The sequence below is a fragment of the Heteronotia binoei genome, chromosome 14, assembly GCF_032191835.1.
Source record: "Heteronotia binoei isolate CCM8104 ecotype False Entrance Well chromosome 14, APGP_CSIRO_Hbin_v1, whole genome shotgun sequence".
Lineage (NCBI taxonomy): Eukaryota > Metazoa > Chordata > Lepidosauria > Squamata > Gekkonidae > Heteronotia > Heteronotia binoei.
The window spans coordinates 53,173,842-53,194,540 of record NC_083236.1 but is presented as its reverse complement, the minus strand read 5'-3'; the positions used below and the strand labels follow the sequence as shown (position 1 = coordinate 53,194,540).

General features: G+C 47.4%; 1 protein-coding gene across 4 annotated transcripts in view; it reads right to left on the bottom strand.

Moving 5' to 3' along the window:
* The window catches only part of PHKB (phosphorylase kinase regulatory subunit beta), a 220,019-nt gene that overhangs the window by 62,492 nt on the left and 136,828 nt on the right, over positions 1-20,699 (bottom strand). For all 4 annotated transcript variants that reach the window (XM_060253754.1, XM_060253753.1, XM_060253751.1 and 1 more), the window contains one exon: positions 2,320-2,375. In XM_060253754.1, coding sequence (XP_060109737.1) covers positions 2,320-2,375 — 56 coding nt within the window. The remainder of the gene's footprint in view (positions 1-2,319; positions 2,376-20,699) is intronic.

Genomic DNA, 20,699 nt, shown 5'->3' with positions numbered 1-20,699 from the left:
CCCTTGCAGCAATTGCTTGTGAAAATAAATAATGGCACCCAAGGCACAAAGTTTGTAATCCATACTAAGGCTTTCAAGTGAACTACTGAGAAGGACATAGAAAGAGAGAGCAAGATTGCAAAGGCTGCCTTTGCAATATGCGTTTCTCCCCAGAAATTCATGAAAGAATCTAACTCCTGAAGACTTTTGTGGTCAAGTTGGGGCAATGAGCTACCGTATCAGAACCTGGGCTTGGATTGAGAGCAATGTTCCCTCTAAGCTGCTGAGTCTTATGAGCAAAAATTCTACTTTGCAAGCAACTGCAATTAAAATTGTGAGCTACTGGCATTAAAATTGTGAGCAACTGCATAATTTAGTGAGCTACTGGGGTCATCCTTCCTGAGCTAAGAAAAAAATGTGTGAGCTGGAGGTTAAAAATCTGTGAGCTAGCTCACGCTAAGTCAGCTTAGAGGGAACACTGATCAAGAGCCCTCAAGGTCAGTTCTGGAGTTGAATTGGAGCCAGAGAGAGGAAGAGAGCTTGAATTTGACCCTGAAGTGTAGCACAGTTGGCAGAAAGCCAACCTTGGGTGAAGAACCAGCCTGTGTGCCGAGCAAAATGGTCTGCGTGCCATGTTCAGCAAGTGTTCTGGAGGTTGCCTATCCCCATCTTGGCACTTATATCCAGGGGTGGTCAAAAGTACCATCAAGTCACAGCCAATTTATGACTCCACAGCATTTTCAAGGCAAGAGATGAACAGTAACGGTTTGCCATCGCCTGCCTCTGCAGACCAGCCTTGGACTTCTTTAATGGTGTCCCATCAAGTAATAACCATGGGTAATCAGCAATGTTCCCTCTAAGCCATGGAGTCTTGTGAGCAAAAATTCTACTTCGTGAGCTACTGGCATTAAAGTTGTGAGCTACTGCGTCAATTAGTTTGCTCTGGGGCTATTTTTCCTGAGCTAAAACAAAAGTTTTGTGTGAGTCGGAGACCAAAAATCTGTGAGCTAGCTCACACTAACTAAGCTTAGAGGGAACACTGGTGGTCAGTACTTGCTTCACTTGCAAGATCTCATGAGACTGGGTTAGCCTGGCCCATTCAGGTCAGAACATCTATACCAGATCCAGAGGTTTTACTGCCATCCAATCAAACTGGTCTTTCTTCCAGGAATGTTACGTGGCGCAAACACGTGTCCTTAGCCAAAAGATTGACAGGTCCTACTATGCATGAAAAGGGCCGGTTCTGAAGCTTCAGCACGCACCACCAAGTTAGTCCCAAGTTTAAGGTCTGGAAGTTGTCAGCTTATATATACTACAAGGAATGCCAAATGGTCCGTGGTCATATATGAAAGAAGGATTTTGACAAAAATCGTTGTGTATTTTTTTTGTGTAATATCAAGAAGACTCTCATATGAACTACTCATACTTTGACATAATAATGAACATCTTGGCCCAAAACAAACCCCTACATCAAGGGTGGCCAAACTTGCTTAATGTAAGAGCCACATAGATGCCAGATGATTGAGAGCCGCAAATCATGAATGTCAGATGTTTGAGAGCTGCAAGACAGGAAGGGAGGGAGGGAGGGAGGGAGGGAGGGAGGGAGGGAGGGAGGGAGGAAGGAAGGAAGGAAGGAAGGAAGGAAGGAAGGAAGGAAGGAAGGAAGGAAGGAAGGAAGGAAGGAAGGAAGGAAGGAAGGAAGGAAGGAAGGAAGGAAGGAAGGAAGGAAGGAAGGAAGGAAGGAAGGAAGGAAGGAAGGAAGGAAGGAAGGAAGGAAGGGAGGGAGGGAGGGAGGGAGGAAAATAGATGAATAGAGAGAGGTGGAAAGAAAGCAATTTTAAATGCATTCTTCAAGGCACCAGCTGGCTTGACAAAGTGATTTAAAGAGAGAAATGCTTTCTCCAAGTCAGCTGATGGAGGTTTCAAGAGCCACACAATATGTGTGGAAGAGCCATATGTGGCTCCCGAGCCACAGTTTGGCCACCCCTGCCCTACATGGAGGGGATGAACATCTCACATAGACCACTCAGACATTCAAATAGAGACCAATCCAACATTCAGAAAGAAGTCTTTTCATAAGTGTCCAAAAGCACAAATTCATGAAGCGTCCCATGTGACCTGGCCACACCACTCTGGCGACGGTGCCACTAGCTGGACCAGCCGTTTCACAGAATGTAGCTTCTTCAGGCTCTGGAACAGGAACCGCGCATGTAGTTTCACAGACTTTCTAAGCATCCACATATGGGTCAAGCAGCTCTGGCTTCTCCTGGGGTTGGTAGTTTATATATACAGCATTTGCATTTGGGAGCAGAGGCTTGTTACTGGTTATGAATGGCTTACCGTTGGCTTTCAGCAATCAATGCAACATGGACCACCAAGTCATTTTCAAGAGGGCCCTAAAAGCATAAAAGACTTATATTAAAAAAAAAAAAGTTTTACATTTGATGAATTTGCCTCTTGTTTGTTAGAGGCAACCAGAAGCGAGGACAACATTAACAATGCTTAAGCCATTCATTAATATGGCTGTCATAGTCCGGCTGCATTGCTGCTTCCCCTCGAACTTTATTGCCTACTAATCAATTTGACGGTGCAGACAGGGAAATGGAGCACCAGGGAAGTTAAACACATAAATCTCAGTGCCACCTAAGGAGCCGTATTGTCAATACGCTTTTGAATGATGCGATCCTGGGAAGTTAAGGACAGGCGCCTTCGCTTTTTTTACTACCTGGCAGCAAAGGGAAGGGAAGAGATCACCAACATTTGATTTATTAGAATAGCTTTTGCATCGCAAAAAAAATCTCTACTTTATATGCGTCAAGCAGTGTGATGTTATTGGCAGCTATTCAGCCCTTGGAGCACTGCAACATTATTCTGATCTGTAACATGGGTTCGGCAGTGCAAACAAAATGGCCTCTCCCAGTCATGCCTGCTGAAGGAGTTGATCCCCATGTTTGCATAGAAGTGAGTGGGGGTACTCGTCTGCCCCAAAGAGCTGTACGCCTATCAGAAAGCACGCAAGTCTCTGAGCTGGGAATTCTGAGTGCTGGCAGGCACATCAGGCTGGGAGGCGGTCATTTGTCCATGTGCACCTTGAATCAGAGTCCATTTTACTGGGTTGTTCTCAGGTTTACAGCAGCAGGCTTTCCCTTGTGATCCAACTGGACTTCTCATCCATCCATCCACATTTCTATCCTGCCCTTCCCCAAACAGGCTCATGGTGGAAAACATCAAGAAAACAATTACAGAACTTTAAAATAGCTGACAAAAACAACCAATCAATCAATTTCAAGTTAACAATTTCAGACGACAGCCAAGTCAAAAAACCTAGACCCTGTCTGACAAAAGACCCATGGCAGTGGCCAGGATCAATTCCTGCTCTAAATAGAGTTCACAAATGAGCCCGCATGTCCCTTCGCTCTTCCTCTTGGGCAGTTAAGAACAATACCCCAAAGCCCTATTACTGCTCAGTTCAGCCCCAAACTCCCTCTAGGCTTTTACATCCTACCTGTGAGTTGCAGCTGCCCCTTGGGCAGAGACCTTCCTTGCCTTGCCAGCCTGGATCCCAGTATAATCCCAATGGGATGCCGTTACTTCTTATAACAGCCTCATAGGTGAGTCAGCCCTTCCCGATGCGGCTGGTCCCTAGCCAAAAGCATCCCACTGGCAGAGGGCTACTGCTGGCTTCCTGCGTTGGCTGGGGGTGTTCTCCTATGGTTTTGGCTCCAGGGCTGGAGCTGTTAGCCTCTCCACTTTGCCACTGTCGTCTGCATCTAGCATGGGTCTGCCCAAGATACAGGGAACTTAACTGAAACATATTATAATAGCTAATAAAGGCAGATTGCGCACAGTTAGGGTTGCCAATCCCCAGGTGGGAGCAGGGGATCCCCTGGGGTTGGAGGCCCGAAAGCAGGAAGGGGGGGAATGTATGCTGGACACACCATTATTCCCTATGGAGACCGATTCCCATAGGGTATAATGGAGAACTGATCAGTGGGTATCTGGGGCTCGGGGGGGTGTCTGGTTTTTTAGATAGAGGCACCAAATTTTTAGCATTCAGTGCATCTTCCCAAAATACCCTGCAAGTTTCAAAAAGATTGGACCAGGGGATCCAGTTCTATGAGCCCCAAAAGAAGGTGCCCTTATCCCCCTAGAGCTAGTGTGGTGTAGTGGTTAAGCGTGCAGACTCTTATCTGAGAGAACCAGGTTTGATTCCCCACTCCTCCACTTGCACCTGCTGGAATGGCCTTGGGTTAGCCATAGCTATTACAGAAGTTGTCCTTGAAAGGGCAGCTGCTGTGAGAGCCCTCTCAGCTCCACCCACCTCACAGGGTGTCTGTTGTGGGGGGAGAAGATATAGGAGATTGTAAGCTGCTCTGAGACTCTGATTCAGGGAGAAGGGCGGGGTATAAATCTGCAGTCTTCTTCTTCTTCTAAAGCCCTCAGATATTTCTTTGAGTCGGACCTGGCAACCCTACACACAGTACACTGTGCACTGACACTATACGTGCCAAATGGGGGGGCTGGATCTAAGCTGGAGGCCATTCTTGATTTTAGGCAAAATCTGAGTCCTATATGTAGCAACCACTGGGCAACAGTGCCTCCTCTAGCAGACTTCCCAGAGCCTGTAAAAGAAGGACACATTGAAACACAAGAGTACAATGGTGTTTGTAACCCATCTTGTTATGTACGCTCAAGTATCATCCATCAGGAGAAAATCAGGCTGTCACTGTGGGCTGGATTGTGCTTTGCACAATTATCATAAATCTGTGGTGTTTTTAGAAGCATGAGGCTTTACTAATGAAGCTCAGACAAATTGCTGGGCAGTGGGGAAAGCTTTGTGTGGCCCCTCCCCTCCAAGGCTAATTTTCTCTGTGCCTCGACTTAAGGTCAGCAAGTTGAAAGCCGAGTTGATGTTGTGAGCTGCCCTGAATCCACTTGCGGAAAGGGTGGGATATAAGCTTAATGTAATAAATAAATAAACAACACACGAGCATCTCTGATGAAGGGAGCTTGGATTCTCAAAAGTTTACACCCTGAAAAAATCTAAGTTTGGTGCAGTGGTTAAGTGCGCAGACTCTTATCTGGGAGAACCAGGTTTGATTCCCCACTCCTCCATTTGCAGCTGCTGGAATGGCCCTGGGTTAGCCATAGCTCTTGCAGAGCCATTCTTGAAAGGGCAACTTCTGGGAGAGCTCTCTCAGCCCCACCCACCACACAGGGTGTCTGTTGAGAGGGAGGAAGACTAAGGAGATTGTCAGCCGCTCTGAGACTCTGAGATTCAGAGTGGAGGGTAGGATAGAAATGCAATATTTTCTATTCTCTAAAGTGCTAGTGGACTCACATCTAGCTGTTTTACTGCAGATCAACATGGCTGCCTCCCTGAAAACCTCAAGCATTGGCCCTCAAAGCATTTTGCGTGGTCTGTTAGCCCCTAAATGGTTCAATTCTGGACTGTGTATCCCAGGAAAAACTGAACACACAAAACTTTCCAAAGTTAAACTAAACAACAACATGCCTTCTGAGCACGTCCCTCAAGGCACAGGACTTTTTGCCAGGAAAAGAGTTGCCCACCTGATTCAGTACGGCCTCAAGTCTGGGCAAATAACTCCTTCCAGCTAAAGCTTAGCTTCGGCACCCGAGATGCGAATACAAGAACAGAATGCAGAAAGCCCACGTCTACCTGCACCGTGGATGATTAAATTCCAGTCAGGCGGCTCCAGTGTTTGACTGTGCCAAGTTCGTGCCTCTCAGACAAAACAACACAGAGTGCAGTCGGGAGAGAAAAGAATCACAGAAGCTGGTGGACTTCTGCACGGGCCAGTTCCTGCTGTTATTAATAAGGTTCGGTTTTGATCTACCTGGTAGGACACCAGGATTGCTAGTTTTTCAAAGCACCATTTGAAAACAGACTTGTCCGTAGAACTTTGGGCATTCCCGTGTACCAGACAAATCTCCTTGAGAAACGATGGTGCAAAATTTGAGCACGAAATTGACTGCAGAACAGAGGAACATAGGAGCACGAAACCTGGGATCGTTGTAAAATATGTATACTTTTGAATGGCATTTTTTTATTTACTGTGCTTTCACATATTATTTTAGAAAATGTGGCTTAAGAGAATCATTATTCAGGCTGAAAGATGGGGTGGGAAGAAAGAAAACGGGGGGGGGGGGATTCTTCCATTCATATCTGCAGTCGTGAGAGATAACTAGCTTTGGCCAATATTTGGCTTTCATATTTCCAAATGAAGACATAAAAGAAAAGGCATTTAGGCGCACAGAAGTTAATAGACAAATATTGCCTATTATAAGGCTAAAAACCAGACTAGGCTTTTGCCCTGAAACAAACAGCAGCTTCTTTTATTTCTCATCTAAATCTTCTTTGCCCGGTGAGCAAGATTTCATGGCTTGCCACCCTTGATGAAGTGCTTTATCAACAAGGGGCTGCAATCTTTTCTCTAGGTGACTTGATGCTTCAGTCATTTTTATTTCAGAGTGCCAGCTTGAAGAGAAGTCAGTCAGAAGAACCGGCGGGTGGGGGAGGGGGGGGAGATTGTAAGCTACTTGAGCTTGGCACGTGACATCTGGATGCTGCTTTTGTTTATTGTACAACAGGTAACAGGAAGTAAGCTTTTAGGGAGGGAAACAGCAGCCCCCCCCCCAAAAAAAAACCCTCCCAGGTATCTAGATTTGGCAACTGGTAAAGAAAACAAGGCAAGTTAATGACATATTATTTGTTAAAAAAAACTGGATTAAGTATACTTAAACCGGTAGATGTAGGACTGCTGGAAACTGCCTGCAGAGATAAAGAAGGAGAGCTCACACACACGACGGAGGGAAAAACAGGCGGTGGCTTTACTGAGAATAACCTAATATCAGCTGGTTTGGCAATTATGAGGTAGGGACTCAAGGATCATAGACCAAAGGAGGGTGGAAGCTAGCACTCTCTGAGGAAGCCTGCAGGACAGCAACATCAGACAGAGAGTTTCAGGTCGTGTGTTGCTGCTCTCACCACTCCGTGTGAGAATGGAAAAACCTTTCGAGGGGGTGGGGAGAAGAACCAAGGACTCTTTGGGAGATTTCCCCCTTCAGTTGTGGTCCTCAGTCTTTCCAGACTTTCCTAGTAGGGTTGCGAGGCCTCAATGGGCAACCAGCAGGAGATCTGAGAAGACATGGGAGGGAGGGGAATGATGCGTGTGCTGAAATGTCTCTTCTAGTGAAAACTTAAGTAACAGAGAGTAGCTCTAGGAATAGCTGGAAACTTTATGGCAAAACCAAAGAGTTACCCTCCCCCACCTCTGGCTTTTTACCAGAAGTGATATAATAGAACACACATGTTGCCAGTGGGTTCTAATCTTTCTCCCCTCCTGCTGGTACTGTACCAAGCAATGGGACACGAAGGGATGCCCCGCACTGTAAGACTCAGGAGTCACAATTAAAGGTGCACTGAGCTGCAACCACAAGGCAGGAATTCACGCAATGTCAGAGTCACATGACAGGAAGTGGTGGATCCAGGGTTTTGATCTCACCATTGGAGTGGGAAGCGCTGCAAACATCCATGGGATACTGGAGGCCCAGCTGGCACAATGGGTGATGGTGTAGCTGAAGGAAGAGAGAGAAGGAAACGGAGAGCACTTTGGTGGGAAGTGGGTGCCTCTGAATCTGCCTGTGCTAATGAGAAACCGCTCCACCCATTGGGTACGCAAAGGGAGGAAGGAGACGCGCCCTTGCTTTCTACGCACACAACACAAATGCTTGTCCTTGCAAAGGCTGCAAAATGGTGATTCTATGGGCTTCTATAGCAACTGAGGTTTAGTGACCCCCCCCAAGGGTCCCAACCCACAGTGTGAAGATAGTGCTTTGGAAGATCAAAGCCAGCCCTCCCCATTTATCTTTGTCAAAGCCAGATCCTCTGTCTAAACGAGAAACACTGAATTAGCAAATAAATAATTCCTCAAAACTACTTTTGGGATTTCTGCTGGGGAAAATGAAAACACTCAGGGGGTTCTGCACTGGAGTAATGACAAATATTTCTTCCTGGCTGAGTAGCTGGAATCCAAACTTAGGACCACTGTAATTTTTACACTGACTCAGAATTACGTTAATACTTGCCATTCCCAATACACAATATTTATACCCCCTTAAAAAAAAGGCCAGGGTTCAGAACATGGAATAATGACCTGATCGCATTTTAAAGAAGGCGCAGCAGTCCTCATTGACACCAGCATTAGCGATTTAAGCTCTGCCTGCCACTGTTCTCATTCCATTCTTTTTTTGTATTCCAGTAAGATGCTATTTTAGCATAAGGTCACAAAGAAAGGATGTGGACAAAACGGGGTGGGTGCAGAAGACAGCAACGAAGGTGCTCAAGGGGCTGCTGGAGGCCAAGCCCTACAAGGAAAGGCTGAGGGACTTGGGAATGTTCCATTTAGAGAAGAGGGGGTTGAGGGGACACACGATTGTTCTCTTGAAGTATTTGAAAGACTGTCAGAGGAAGGCAGGGAGCTGTTCTGGTTGGCAGCAGGGGAGAGGGCTCGCAATCATGGGTTCAAATTACAGGGAGAAAGGTAGTGGCTGGGTAAGAGGAATCAACTGCTTAGGGAGGTGGTGAGCTCCCCCTCACTGGCAGTCGTCAAGCAGCGGCTGGACAAACATTTGTCTGTGATGCTCTAAGCCAGGGGTGGCCAACGGTAGCTCTCCAGATGTTTTTTGCCTACAACTCCCATCATCCCCCAGCCAGCATGGCGAATAGTTGTAGGCAAAAACATCTGGGGAGCTACCGTTGGCCAGCCGTGCTCTAGGCCAGTGGCTTCCAACCTTTTTGGCACCAGGGACTGGTTTTGTGGAAGACAATTTTTCCACATACCAGTGTGTGTGTGGGGGGGGGGGGGGTTGCTGTCCCAGGTTGCCCCCCGCCTGCCCCCCGTTCCTGACCACCATGGGGGTCTTTAGATGGGAGGGGGACTGGGGCTGTTTCTGCCTCCTCCCTGCTAAGTGGCCAGGTGGCAGAAGGCCAATCTGTCTCCCCCTCCCATTTAAAGACCCCTGTGATCAGCTGATTGGCGAAGGTCTATAAATGAGGAGTAGGCTAAGGTCGCAGCAGCACTGCCCCTTCTGCTGGCATGGGACCAGGGCAGATGAAAGAGGCTGCTCTACAGGCAGGTGGGGGTGGTGTGGCACTTCTGCCTCGCTCTGCAGCCCAGTTGCTACCAGGCCACGGACCGGTACTGGTCCGCAGCCTGGTGGTTGGAGACCCCCGCTCTAGGTTGATCCTGCGCTGAGCAGGGGGTTGGACTAGATGGCTTGTGTGGCCATTTCCAACTCTATGATTCTAAGTGAATTAAGAAACAGAGAAACATGAGCGTAATTTATTTATTTATGGCAGTGCATAAGACAGTGTTAAGAAAGGGGAAAAGCCTACAATTTCAATACATCTACATGGTGAGTATTGGATTACCGGTGTTTCTGTTCTGGAGTGTTCTCCAGAAGCACCAGCGAGAGCTCTGATACACACAAAAAAACCATCATTACACAGCAACAACTTCTGTAAGCTTTAGAGCTTTAGCCTCGGCCGTAATAACAGTTAATGCATTTCCTCTCGATAATACTGCATTTACGGGCAATCTTTTTATAAATCGCTCAGCCCGTCTATATTTTTATGAACGACATAATGCAAACACGCATACAGACGCAAATCTTCAGGACAAAGACCTGTGCTCCCAGCTAAAAACTTTTAAAAGGCAGTTTTGTCCAGGGCTTGTCCTTGACACTTTAAAAAGAATTTCTTCGGTGTGAGTGGGTTTTGTCTGATTGTATGTTCAGTTTCCCGTATAAGTATAATTTGTGCTCATTAGACTTCACTTGAAAATCCTGGTAGCTTTACTGCCACTTAATGTTTTTCAGTAAATCACAACACCTTAAACGGAGGTTCAAGCTTCTAAAACATGACTCAGTGTAATCCAAAACAAGCACATTTTGACAACAACATAAGCCACATTGAAAATGTTGAAATGGGTAGCGACAAAGCTCTAAGGAACATATGAAGCTGCCTTATAACGACTCAAGCCATTGGTCCGTCAAGGTCAGCATCGTCTACTCAGACTGGCTGAGGCTCTCCAGGGTTTCAGCTGAAGATCTCTCAATAGGTTCTTTTGCACTCTCATTTTTGTCGCTTGTGTGCCCCTACTGCTTTGGATTTTTTTTTCTGCACCTCTTTTGCTCCCTCTTGTGGTCACTTCAATATTACATCACTCCAGCATTGTATCTCCAGCATATTTCCTGGCAGTTTTAAAGTGCAAGGGAATATACCACAAATATAGCAATGAGCTGGATGACCCAGGCAAACTTGATCTCATCAGATCTCGGAAGCTAAACAGGGTTGCCTGCGGTTAGTACTTGGATGGGAGACTGTCCTTGAAATACCCAGTTGGGAGGCAGAGGCAGGCTTATTCAGCCACCTCCCTGAATATCCTCAAGTAGGGGTCAGTCACCAGAGGTCAACATGACTTCCAAGTGCAGCCACACATACACACACATAAAGTTACAAAAATACCCCCTAAAATACAGCAATGTAATAGATGCTATACCACACTGTCTCCATGTTATTGTTTTGAGTATGTCTTATGTCACAATAGTTGTTTGGCAAACTAAGTGCCAGCCCTGGACCTGAGCCCATGAACCCAGTAAGATCTGCCTCCACCCAGCAGGAGCAATGGAAGTGCCAGGCTTGAGGTAGATGAAAGGAGACACAGCACTAGGGTAGAAACCCAAGCATCAACTGTGTAACCAGAGTAATCCTAGCTCTCTGCAGTATTCGGGACTAATTAAAACCTCATCGGTATAGTTCCAGCAACGGTCTCCAGAAGAGCAGGGGTTGAACATATGAAGCTGCCTTCTATTGAATCAGACCTTCAGTCCATCAAAGTCAGTCTTGTCTACTCAGACTGGCAGCGGCTCTCCGGGGTTTCAAGCTGAGGTTTTTCACACCTACTTGCCTGGACCCTTTTTAGTTGGAGATGCCGGGGATTGAACCTGGGACCTTCTGCTTACCAAGCAGATGCTCTATCACTGAGCCACCGTATTGCTTTCGCTCAGTCTTTTGAAGCTGAGGGCAAGAAAGAGAATACTGCTTGGTCAAGTCTGTTCATGAGGTCACAAGCCTTGTGTGCCAGACCAAGTTCCAGACCTCGCCAAGAGGTTGCTTGCAAGGTAAGTCTTGACTCTCAAGAAGACCGGTGGGCAAGGAAGCCAGAGGCTAAAACAAGTGGTGCTCAGGGTCTATACTAGGGGTGGCCAAACTTGCTTAATGTAAGAGCCACACAGAATAAACGTCAGATATTTGAGAGTTGCAAGGCATGAATGTCAGATGTTTGAGAGAAGGAAGGAAGGAAGGAAGGAAGGAAGGAAGGAAGGAAGGAAGGAAGGAAGGAAGGAAGGAAGGAAGGAAGGAAGGAAGGAAGGAAGGAAGGAAGGAAGGAAGGAAAATAGATGGGGGAGGAAAGAGAAGTGGAAAGAAAGCAACTTTATCTTGAAATGCATTCTCCAAGCTGCTAGCTGACTTGGCTTGAAATGGTTTAAAGAGAGAAATGCCTTCTCCAAGCTGACTGACAGGGTGGTGGGGGCTTCAAGAGCCACAAAATATGTGTGAAAGAGCCTCACGTAGTTTCCAAGCCACAGTTTGGCCACCCCTGGTCTATACACTGATCTATGCTTCAAATCTCTACACATCTTATACTCTTCAGCTGCTGTATCACCTACCAAGGCATCCTGGGTACTGTACATTGTATAAAGTGCTGAGAATTCATGGAATTGCCTTTCATGGAACTAAGATTCCCATAGTATAATTCCAAAAGAAGAATCAAGAGGTGAACCTGTGACTGACTGGATGCTCAACAAAAAGTTTGATTCAGGATTGATTCTAATAGGAACATGCTATCCTGAATCCACTTGCTTTGGCCTAAAACATACAGTGACGCGCACACACAATTGTATCGTCACACAGTATCTGGGCTCAGCCAATGAATCCTCAAAAGCAACAGTTGAAGCACTTTGCAATAGTAGATCACCTGTATGCGTTCAATGCCAGTTAATCACAAATACATGCCAATGCAGTTTACATTAACATACCTAGAGGAAATCGGAATATTTGGCAAGATAAATGCTCATCTGAAACCATGCCCAGAGAAGCTACCAACCAATCAGAAGTGAGATTTCACGTGCCCAATCTAGGAGGAGTGAAGCGAATTCTGGCTCAGATGCAACCGGTGCGAGGCTGTGGTAATTTCAGGTCTCAGATATTGTGGAAACTATTTCACATCAAGTCTCTTTGCTTAGGTTTTTTTTGTGATTGTTTCATATTATGATTTTAAACAGGTTTGTAAATGGTCTGGAATAGCTGAAGAGGTGGAATGTAAGTGACTTATATCAATAAACCATCCTGTCAAGAGATGTGACAAATCCTAGCATGCAGAAACATCTATCATCTTTGTTTCCCCAGCTAGTCTGAGAAATCTTTTGCAGCATCGGGTACGACAAAGAGAGACTGCAGCTTAACACGCAGGTTGTAAAGCAAGGTTAAACATAAATGTACTTTAAAAGCGGCCGGACGAAACTGCTATGGAGGGAGAGGAATGAACTTTTTATGTCTTATTTATTGGATTTGCAATGCAGTATGGTTTATTACTGAAAAGAAATAAAGATATTTTATGACACAATATGGAAGAAACAAATCAGCAGACGTCTTATTGCATTTCCGTTACTGTGATAATATATTACAACACGCTCCCAATGGATATGCCGCACAACTGATCTGGCCATCCACATCTCAACTAAACCCAAAGGGGTTTATGCTACCCCCTTCCCCAAAAAAGGTAACCCAACTTGTGGAACGAGGAAAGCAAAAACCCTGTACCCAAATCAACTAATTTAATGACTTTGTTTATACCCCCCCTTTTCCCCAATGAGGACCCAAAGTAGCCTACATCATTTTCCTCTCCTCCATTTTATCCTCACAACAGCCCTATGAAGTAGGTTGGCTCGGCAAGTGTGTGAATGGCCCAACACGACCCAGCAGGCTTCTGTGGCACAAATGGGGATTTGAACTTGGGTTTCCCAGATCCTAGTCCAATCACTTTGTCACATTGGCTCAGAAAACAGACTTGCTTGTGATTATTTTACATAATGTAGGAACATAAGAGAAGCCATGTTGGATCAGGCCAACGGCCCATCCAGTCCAACACTCTGTGTCACAGAGTGGCCACAAAAACCCATGTGCCATCAGGAGGTCCACCAGTGGGGTCAAGACACTAGAAATCCTGTGTCCTGCTTCTATGGAAAAGGAGTATGCAGAATGCTAAAGCCCTTGCTCAGGCCTGAGATTCCTAACCTCTATGGCCAAAACTGACATCCACAGTTGCATAGTATGGCTGACCAAGAAGAAGAAGATGATGATGATTCTGGATTTATATCCTGCCCTATACTCTGAATCTCAGAGTCTCAGAGCGATCACAATCTCCTCTACATCCCGCCCCCCAACAAACACCCTGTGAAGTAGGTGGGGCTGAGAGTGCTTTTACAGCAGCTGCCCTTTCAAGAACAGCTTCTATGAAAACTATGGCTGACCCAAGGCCATCTCAGCAGGTGCAAGTGGAGGAGTGGGGAATCAAACCCAGTTCTCCCAGGTAAGAGTCCGCACACTTAACCACTACACCAAACTGGCTCTCAAGAAGATTAGGTGGTTGGAGCAACTTCCCTGAAGAAAGGCTGAAGAGTCTGGGACTTTTCAGTTTACAAAAGAGACAGCTAAAGGGGGATTTGATAGAGGTTTATGCATGGAATGGAGAGAGTTGGCAGAGACCTTTATCTCCCTCTTCCCAAATCCTAGGGCATCCAATGACGCTGATGAGCAGTAGATTTGGGATGGACAAAACAAAATCCTTACTAGGGCTTCCAGGTGTGTGTTGGAAAATACCTGGACGCTTTGGGGGTGGAGCCAAAAGAGAGTGGGGTTTGGGGAGGGGAGGGGCCTCAGCATGGTACATTGCTATAGAATCCATCTTTCAAAGCAGCCATTTTCTCCAGGGGAGCTGATTTCTGCCAGCTGGAGATCAGTGGTAAAAGCGGGAGATCTCCAGGCCGCACCTTGAGGCTGGCAACCCTAATTTTACACAGAGAATCATTAAAATGCAGAATTAGCTGTTGTGTATGTGGACTCATGCAATACGTTCTACCAGTGTTCCTGCCTGGCTCATTGGAGCCATGTGGACTGAGCTTGGGGACTCAGGAACAATGAACAGGGATCCAAATCCCTGCTGCCCTGGTCCAATCACAGGCCCCCTGCTGGTTCAAATGACCCAATGGTGTTCTAGCACAGGAACCTTGAACTGTATATAGTTGGCCCCGTTGGCCCTAGTATCCAGTCTTAGAGTACAGCCGTTACTATGCTGTACTGAATAAAATATAATATAGTAGGTTCAACACGTGAAGGAGACGCAGTTGCAGTGAAAATAGCTCTCTATTCAGTACAGCATAGTAACGGCTGAACTCTGAGATTGGATACTGAGGCCAATGGGGCCAACTATATACAGTTCAAGGTTCCTGCACCAGAATACCATTGGGTCATTTGAACCAGCAGGGGGCCTGTGATTGGACCAAGGCAGCAGGGATTTGGATCCTACTGCCCATTGTTCCTGAGTCCCCAAGTTCCACACGGCTCCAATGAGCCAGGCAGGAACCCTGGTAGAACATATTGCATGAGTCCACATACACAGCAAAAAGGGACTAGACAGATTCATGGAGGTCTATCAGTGGTACTTTAGCGGCAACATTAGGGGAAGGCCTTGGCCTCTAGGTCCTGTTGTTGGACCTCCGGAACTGGTTGGTCACTGTGTGACACAGGATGCTGGACTAGATGGACCACTGGTCTGGCTCTTCTTATAGCCTTAAGTCCAATTCAACACGCCTGACAAAGCAACTCACACTTGACTTGGTTCGATCCGACATTTAATTTCTCTACCTGTTGGAGTCCCGAGACAAAGCTCCACAAGGCATATCCCAATGAACCTCTTCACTACCAGCAGTATCAAGTCCTGATCACTTCAGCAACTACAGACCAACTCTTTCTAGCGTTTCCCTGGCTGCAAAGATCATTGTCACTTGCAGGGGAAACATGCAAAGAGCGGCAGACACCTTTGACTGTAGTTCAAAGACTGTCCTAAAGAAGGTGCAAGCACCAGTCGTTTTCGATTCTGGGATGCTGCTGCTTTCACAATGTTTTCATGGCAGACTTTTTACGGGGTGGTTTGCCAATGCCTTCCCCAGTCATCTACACTTTTTCCCTCAGCAGGCTGAGTACTCATTTTACCAACCTCGGAAGGATGGGAGGCTGAGTCAACCTGGAGCCAGCTACCTGAACCAGCTTCCGCTGGTATTGAACTCAGGTTGTGAGCAGAGGGCTCTGACTGCAGTACTGCAGCTTTACCACTCTGCGCCACGGGGCTCTTAAGACTGTACTACCCAACTACTAATGGAAGGAGATCCAACTCTGTTCTTCAGGGGACAGCTTCTCAGAGATAGTGTGGTCTCAGATCCTTTGAAGAAGACCTGCTATATGGATATGAATTAATTAGTACAAGATCTCGTTTGTGCCACGTAGCTCTCCCATACAAGGTTCTGGGGATTCAGCCATACCATCACAGGTTTATAAAATAAGAGAGTCACATGGAGAAAACTAATTTAATGGTAGGGAAGCATTGCACTCTAGTGCAATGAAGTATGTGAACTACAGCATACTGATATGTGGAGGGGTATTCATGTGCTTATGATATTGCACGGATGAAGCACACCCAAACACTTGGGTAGAGCTGTTCACAGAGAAAGAAGATCCACACTCTATTACCACTGCAGATTGTATCTGGGACAAGACCTAAACTTCGCTTGTCCAGTAGGCAACAGTATATGCTGAAGCATCACTCCACTTTTAAGTCTGCCCAGAGGGTTTTATGGATCAAGTCATGGAAACTTTGGTTTTGAAGGACTGGTGACAGGTTACTGGAAGATAAAGTTGACATTTCTAAATGTTATTGCTCATGTATTGAACATATTATATATATGAATTGTCATTTGAAAGAGCTAGATTACAACAGTACTGTTGTAAGGTCTTGTGGGGTTTGTTCCTCTCTCGCTATTGGAATATATCCCCTGTTGAAGATCCCAAAGTATTTTCAGACCTAGTCTCTACCAAGGTACAAAAGGGCTTTTATGCTGCAGCAGCTGTGACAGGAAGGGGCTTTGGCATATGATTCTCTGATAGATTATGAGCCAGTTTGGTGTAGTGGTTAAGTAGGTGGACTCTTATCTGGGAGAACTGGGTTTGATTCCCCACTCCTCCACTTGGACCTGCTGGAATGGCCTTGGGTCAGCCATAGCTCTGGCAGAGATTGTCCTTCAAAGGGCAGCTGCTGTGAGAGCCCCACCCACCTCACAGGGTGTCTGTTGTGGGGGAAGAAGATATAGGAGATTGTAAACCGCTCTGAGTCTCTGATTCAGAGAGAAGGGCGGGGTATAAATCTGCAATTCTTCTTGCATTATAGAAATTTGATACTATTGATCATATTCTTCTTGAATGCCCTTGGTTTTTAGATATTAGAAATGAAGATACTTCCTTTGATTGGAAATAATTTTGCTTCATGGTTGCTAAGTGACAAGGAACAACAGAAAACTTTGCAGAGTGCAAAATGTTTGATAGTAGTGATAGCTTGTTGGACCGCTAAACCTCATTAGTTTTAGCTATGTTTCCTGGTCAAACAAACAGCAACCCAAGTAGCATTACTGGTAGAAGCACCAGAAGCATGGTCACGCTCCCTCCTCTGTTGAGTGCTGCAATTCCCACCCTCCCTCACCATTGAATTGGCACAAGCTGAACTCTGCCTGTCAGCCAAAATGTCAATTACACGCAAACTGTGACCATTTCCCACTTGCGTTATGCCGCTCTCACATTCCTCTTCTCAGTGGGACTTCCTTCCAATTTCACACTATCTGCCCTGGGGCTGCAGCCAGCATCAGCAAACAGATATTGTTTTTTAGATGTTTCTGTTTGCCACGCGAAAAAGCCGACGTTAGTTGCAGCCCCAGGACAGATAGTGTGAAATTGGACAGAAGCCCCACTGAGAAGAGGAACGTGAGAGCGGCATAAGGTGAGTGGGAAATCAGTCTGGGTTTTGCAGCTCTGGTTGCCGGAAAACTATTGTAGAACTGACAAAGAGAGTGGCCATCTGAGCATATACAGGGTAAGTGGAAGGAGAGCAAGCACATCAGCCCAAGCATGAATGGTCAACACCATGGCTGGGCCCATGATGTGCAAATCAAGCCTAACATTTTCAAGACAGAGGCAATATAAGGAAATTGCAGACAATACTATCATTTAATCCATGGTTAACATGGAACTGTGTTGTACGCGCATCAGCAGTTTCTTGACTCAAGTCCTTAGAGCCTGAATTCCAGTTACTGGTGAATAACTTATCTTTTAATAGATCTGGTTCCAAGATAACTCTCTTTAAAAGGGTGCCACTTCCTAGCAAAGGACTTCTGTAGTGGCAATCTGTGCTACAACAAAGGTTGAGATGGATTAAGTTGTTTTACTACTAATGAGAATAACGTCAACGAATCCCATTAATGATTGGGATTGCTTTTTTTTCCCGAAGTGCTAAATCTGAATTGATTGATTTTGCTTCCACAGGCCCATATATTTCTATATACGTTGAGATGACTAAATGGATTTCTTAATTTGCTCTGGAACAAAGTGAGATTGTTTAATTTGATATGCTTTATAAGGAAAAAGGAACAAAGCACTTTAAGAACCGCAGTGGCGTTCGGTTCTGGAAGACATAATTAAGTGAAACGTTTTGTGTTCCATTTTGAGACTGTTTTTTGGTCAGTTGCTTAACACTTCAAAGCAAACAGAGACTGGAGCAGCTGTAGCTTTCAGCTGTATATTGACTATTTATAAATGAGTTAAATTAGATAAATCAAGCCTTGCAAAGGATGGGATAAGCCTATCAATGTTTACTTGTAAGTTAGCTTCAATGTGTTGTTCAACAAGGCATATGACCAAGTAGGAATATACGTGAGAATACTGAAAACTCTTAAAATATGATACAGAGAAGTTAGCTGTGTCAGTCTGTTGCTGCAAAATAGTAAAGATTCCAGTAGCACCTTTCAGACTAACAAATTCTACTGTAGCATAAGCTTTCGAGGAACACAGCTCTCTTCATCAGACGCATATTAAAATATGAGACCTCCAGAGAATTGTGAGAATTCTTACAGATTATCGCAAGGTAGAGTTGCCAGTTCTGGGTTTGGAAATACCTAGAAATTTGAGAGCAGTGCCTGGGAGAGTGTCAGAACTTGTAACTTTATTATTGCTAGCTTAATGTAGAACCAGTATAATTGATGGTTGGCGAGTATGCATAGAGTGGACCTGAGCGTTGAACCAGACCGACCCCATATTGTAACCTTTCTTAACCTGAAGTGCCTGAGTAGTAGTTAACCCTGCCCCGATGGTATCCAAAGTATTTGGGGGCTGTAGACTGAATAATGTTGTATCTCTGTACTTTCTCACACTGACACCCTTTGAAGCCGAATCGTGTGGCCTTCAGAGTAAGGAGGCAACGTCTTTGCTGATAGCACTGGTGGGAAGACAGATGTGCCTGTAACGGTGTGAATTAAAGCTTTGTGGGTTGTTTGTTTTACTATATAAAACTGGGCCAGTGCTGGCTCTCGCCATCACTGTTATCTTGTACCTTGTATCTAACAGTTCTTAGTTCTCTCTAATAAAATCCTAGCTTGGAAACTAAGTATGGGATCTGCCTGGAGTTCTTAAGTTCTGACATTATAACAGTGATCCCATTGTTTCGGAGCTTATCTGAACTGGAAACCCGGCCCGATGGCTGCAAAGGTTCCAGACAACGGAGAGCCCACCACTCCAACGGAGGACCCGCCGCTCGACCCGAAGGTGACGGGGGTGAGGCGCAAGATTAAGGTGCCCGCACCTTTCTCGGTGGACGCGTTCGCCGCACCCCGATCCTGGAGCCCGCGGAAATCCACGGCGGCGATCGACGCGGCGGAGCAGCGGTACAGAAGTATGCTGGGCGACGGGGCAAGCGGAGACGGAGACGACGACCAGGGCGAAGGTCCAGAACCGCGAGGCGGGGACGACCCGGTCCGGAGCCTCCGCAACGACCTGTTCGACTATGTACGGGAAATTCACAACGACGTACACGCCTCCCGAGTTATGATGGCCGAGGAGATGCAACAGAACCTAGGCGCGATCTACGACCAGCTCCGCACCTTGCAGACGGCGGTCCTGGGGATCCCCGTGGGAGGGCTGCCGCTGGGGCAACCGCCCGTGGCTCCACCGGCCCCGCTGGCTCCCGCGCCGCCGGTGGTGCCCGCTCCAGCCCCACCGGCCCCACAACCAGTGGCGCCTCCGGCCCCGGGGGCCCCCGCGCCGCCGGTCCCAGCGCCTCCGGCGCCGCCAGTTCCGGCGCCCCCGGCGGTCCCCGTGCCCGCACCGCCAGCGCCGCCGGCCCCAGCTGCACCAGCCCTACCGGCCCTGCCGGCCCCGGTGCCCCAACCCGCGGCACCCCCGGTCGCAGGGGGGGGGAGAGAGCTGAAAATTACATTCGACGGGAGCCCAGAGGACGTGGAGTACTTCACCATACAGTGCGACACGTTCTTTACCCACTGGGGTGCGGACTACCCGACCGAAGCCAGCCGAGTGTACCTCATTGCGTCCCGACTGAGAGGTCCAGCCCGCAAATGGTACGTCGGGCTGTTCACCGCGAGGAAGCCCGAGCTAGCAACTGTAGCGGGGTTCCTGCACGCCATGCTCCGCCAGTACGGCGACCCGCTCCGCGAGGAGAAAGCCATCGCAGCCCTCCAGCGCATCGAACAAGGCAACCGATCCATTCGCGAGTATGCCACGGAGTTCCTGGGCTACTGCGCGGCAGTGAGAGGGTGGAACGAGATTATGAAATATACTGCTTTTTGTAACGGGCTGAACCCGAACGTCCTCGACCGCTGCTACAGCCACGGGCGACCCGACACCTTGGTCGGGTGGATCCAGCTAGCCGGAGAGGTCGAGACCAACATCCAGCACGTGGGGCTTCGCCGACAGCAACTGGCGAAGAAGGGGTTGAAATCCACACCCACCAAGGCGGAGGGGCGACGGGCCCCGACAACCTCGACCCCCACCACTGCCCGAAAGTGTTACCGGTGCGGCGACCCGGACCACCTCGCCTCCAACTGCCCAGCCAAAGCGGGGTCCACCCCGCCGACAGCCAGGCCAACCGCATCGGGGCCCAAGAAGAAAAAGAGTAGTCGGCCGAAAGAGCCCGGACGGGGCTCCGTCGCCACCACCTTGGCGACTGACGAGGATTTTACCGCCGAACCAGAAACCGTGGAAGAATCGACCGGGGAGTCGGACGACACCGAGTCGGCGGGAAACGACAACGACCTGCTTTAATGGGTGCCGCGAAGCAGGTCCAGCAACAGCCGGCACTCCTCACGGTGAGAGCCACTGGGGGTTTATTGTTTATGGCCGTAACCCTTCTCAACCCGAACCTAAAACGGTTCATGCATGCCCGAGCACTAATCGACTCGGGGTGCAACCGGGACTTAATCACCCCCCGCCTAGTAGAGGCGCTAGGATTAGCCACGTCCCCCCT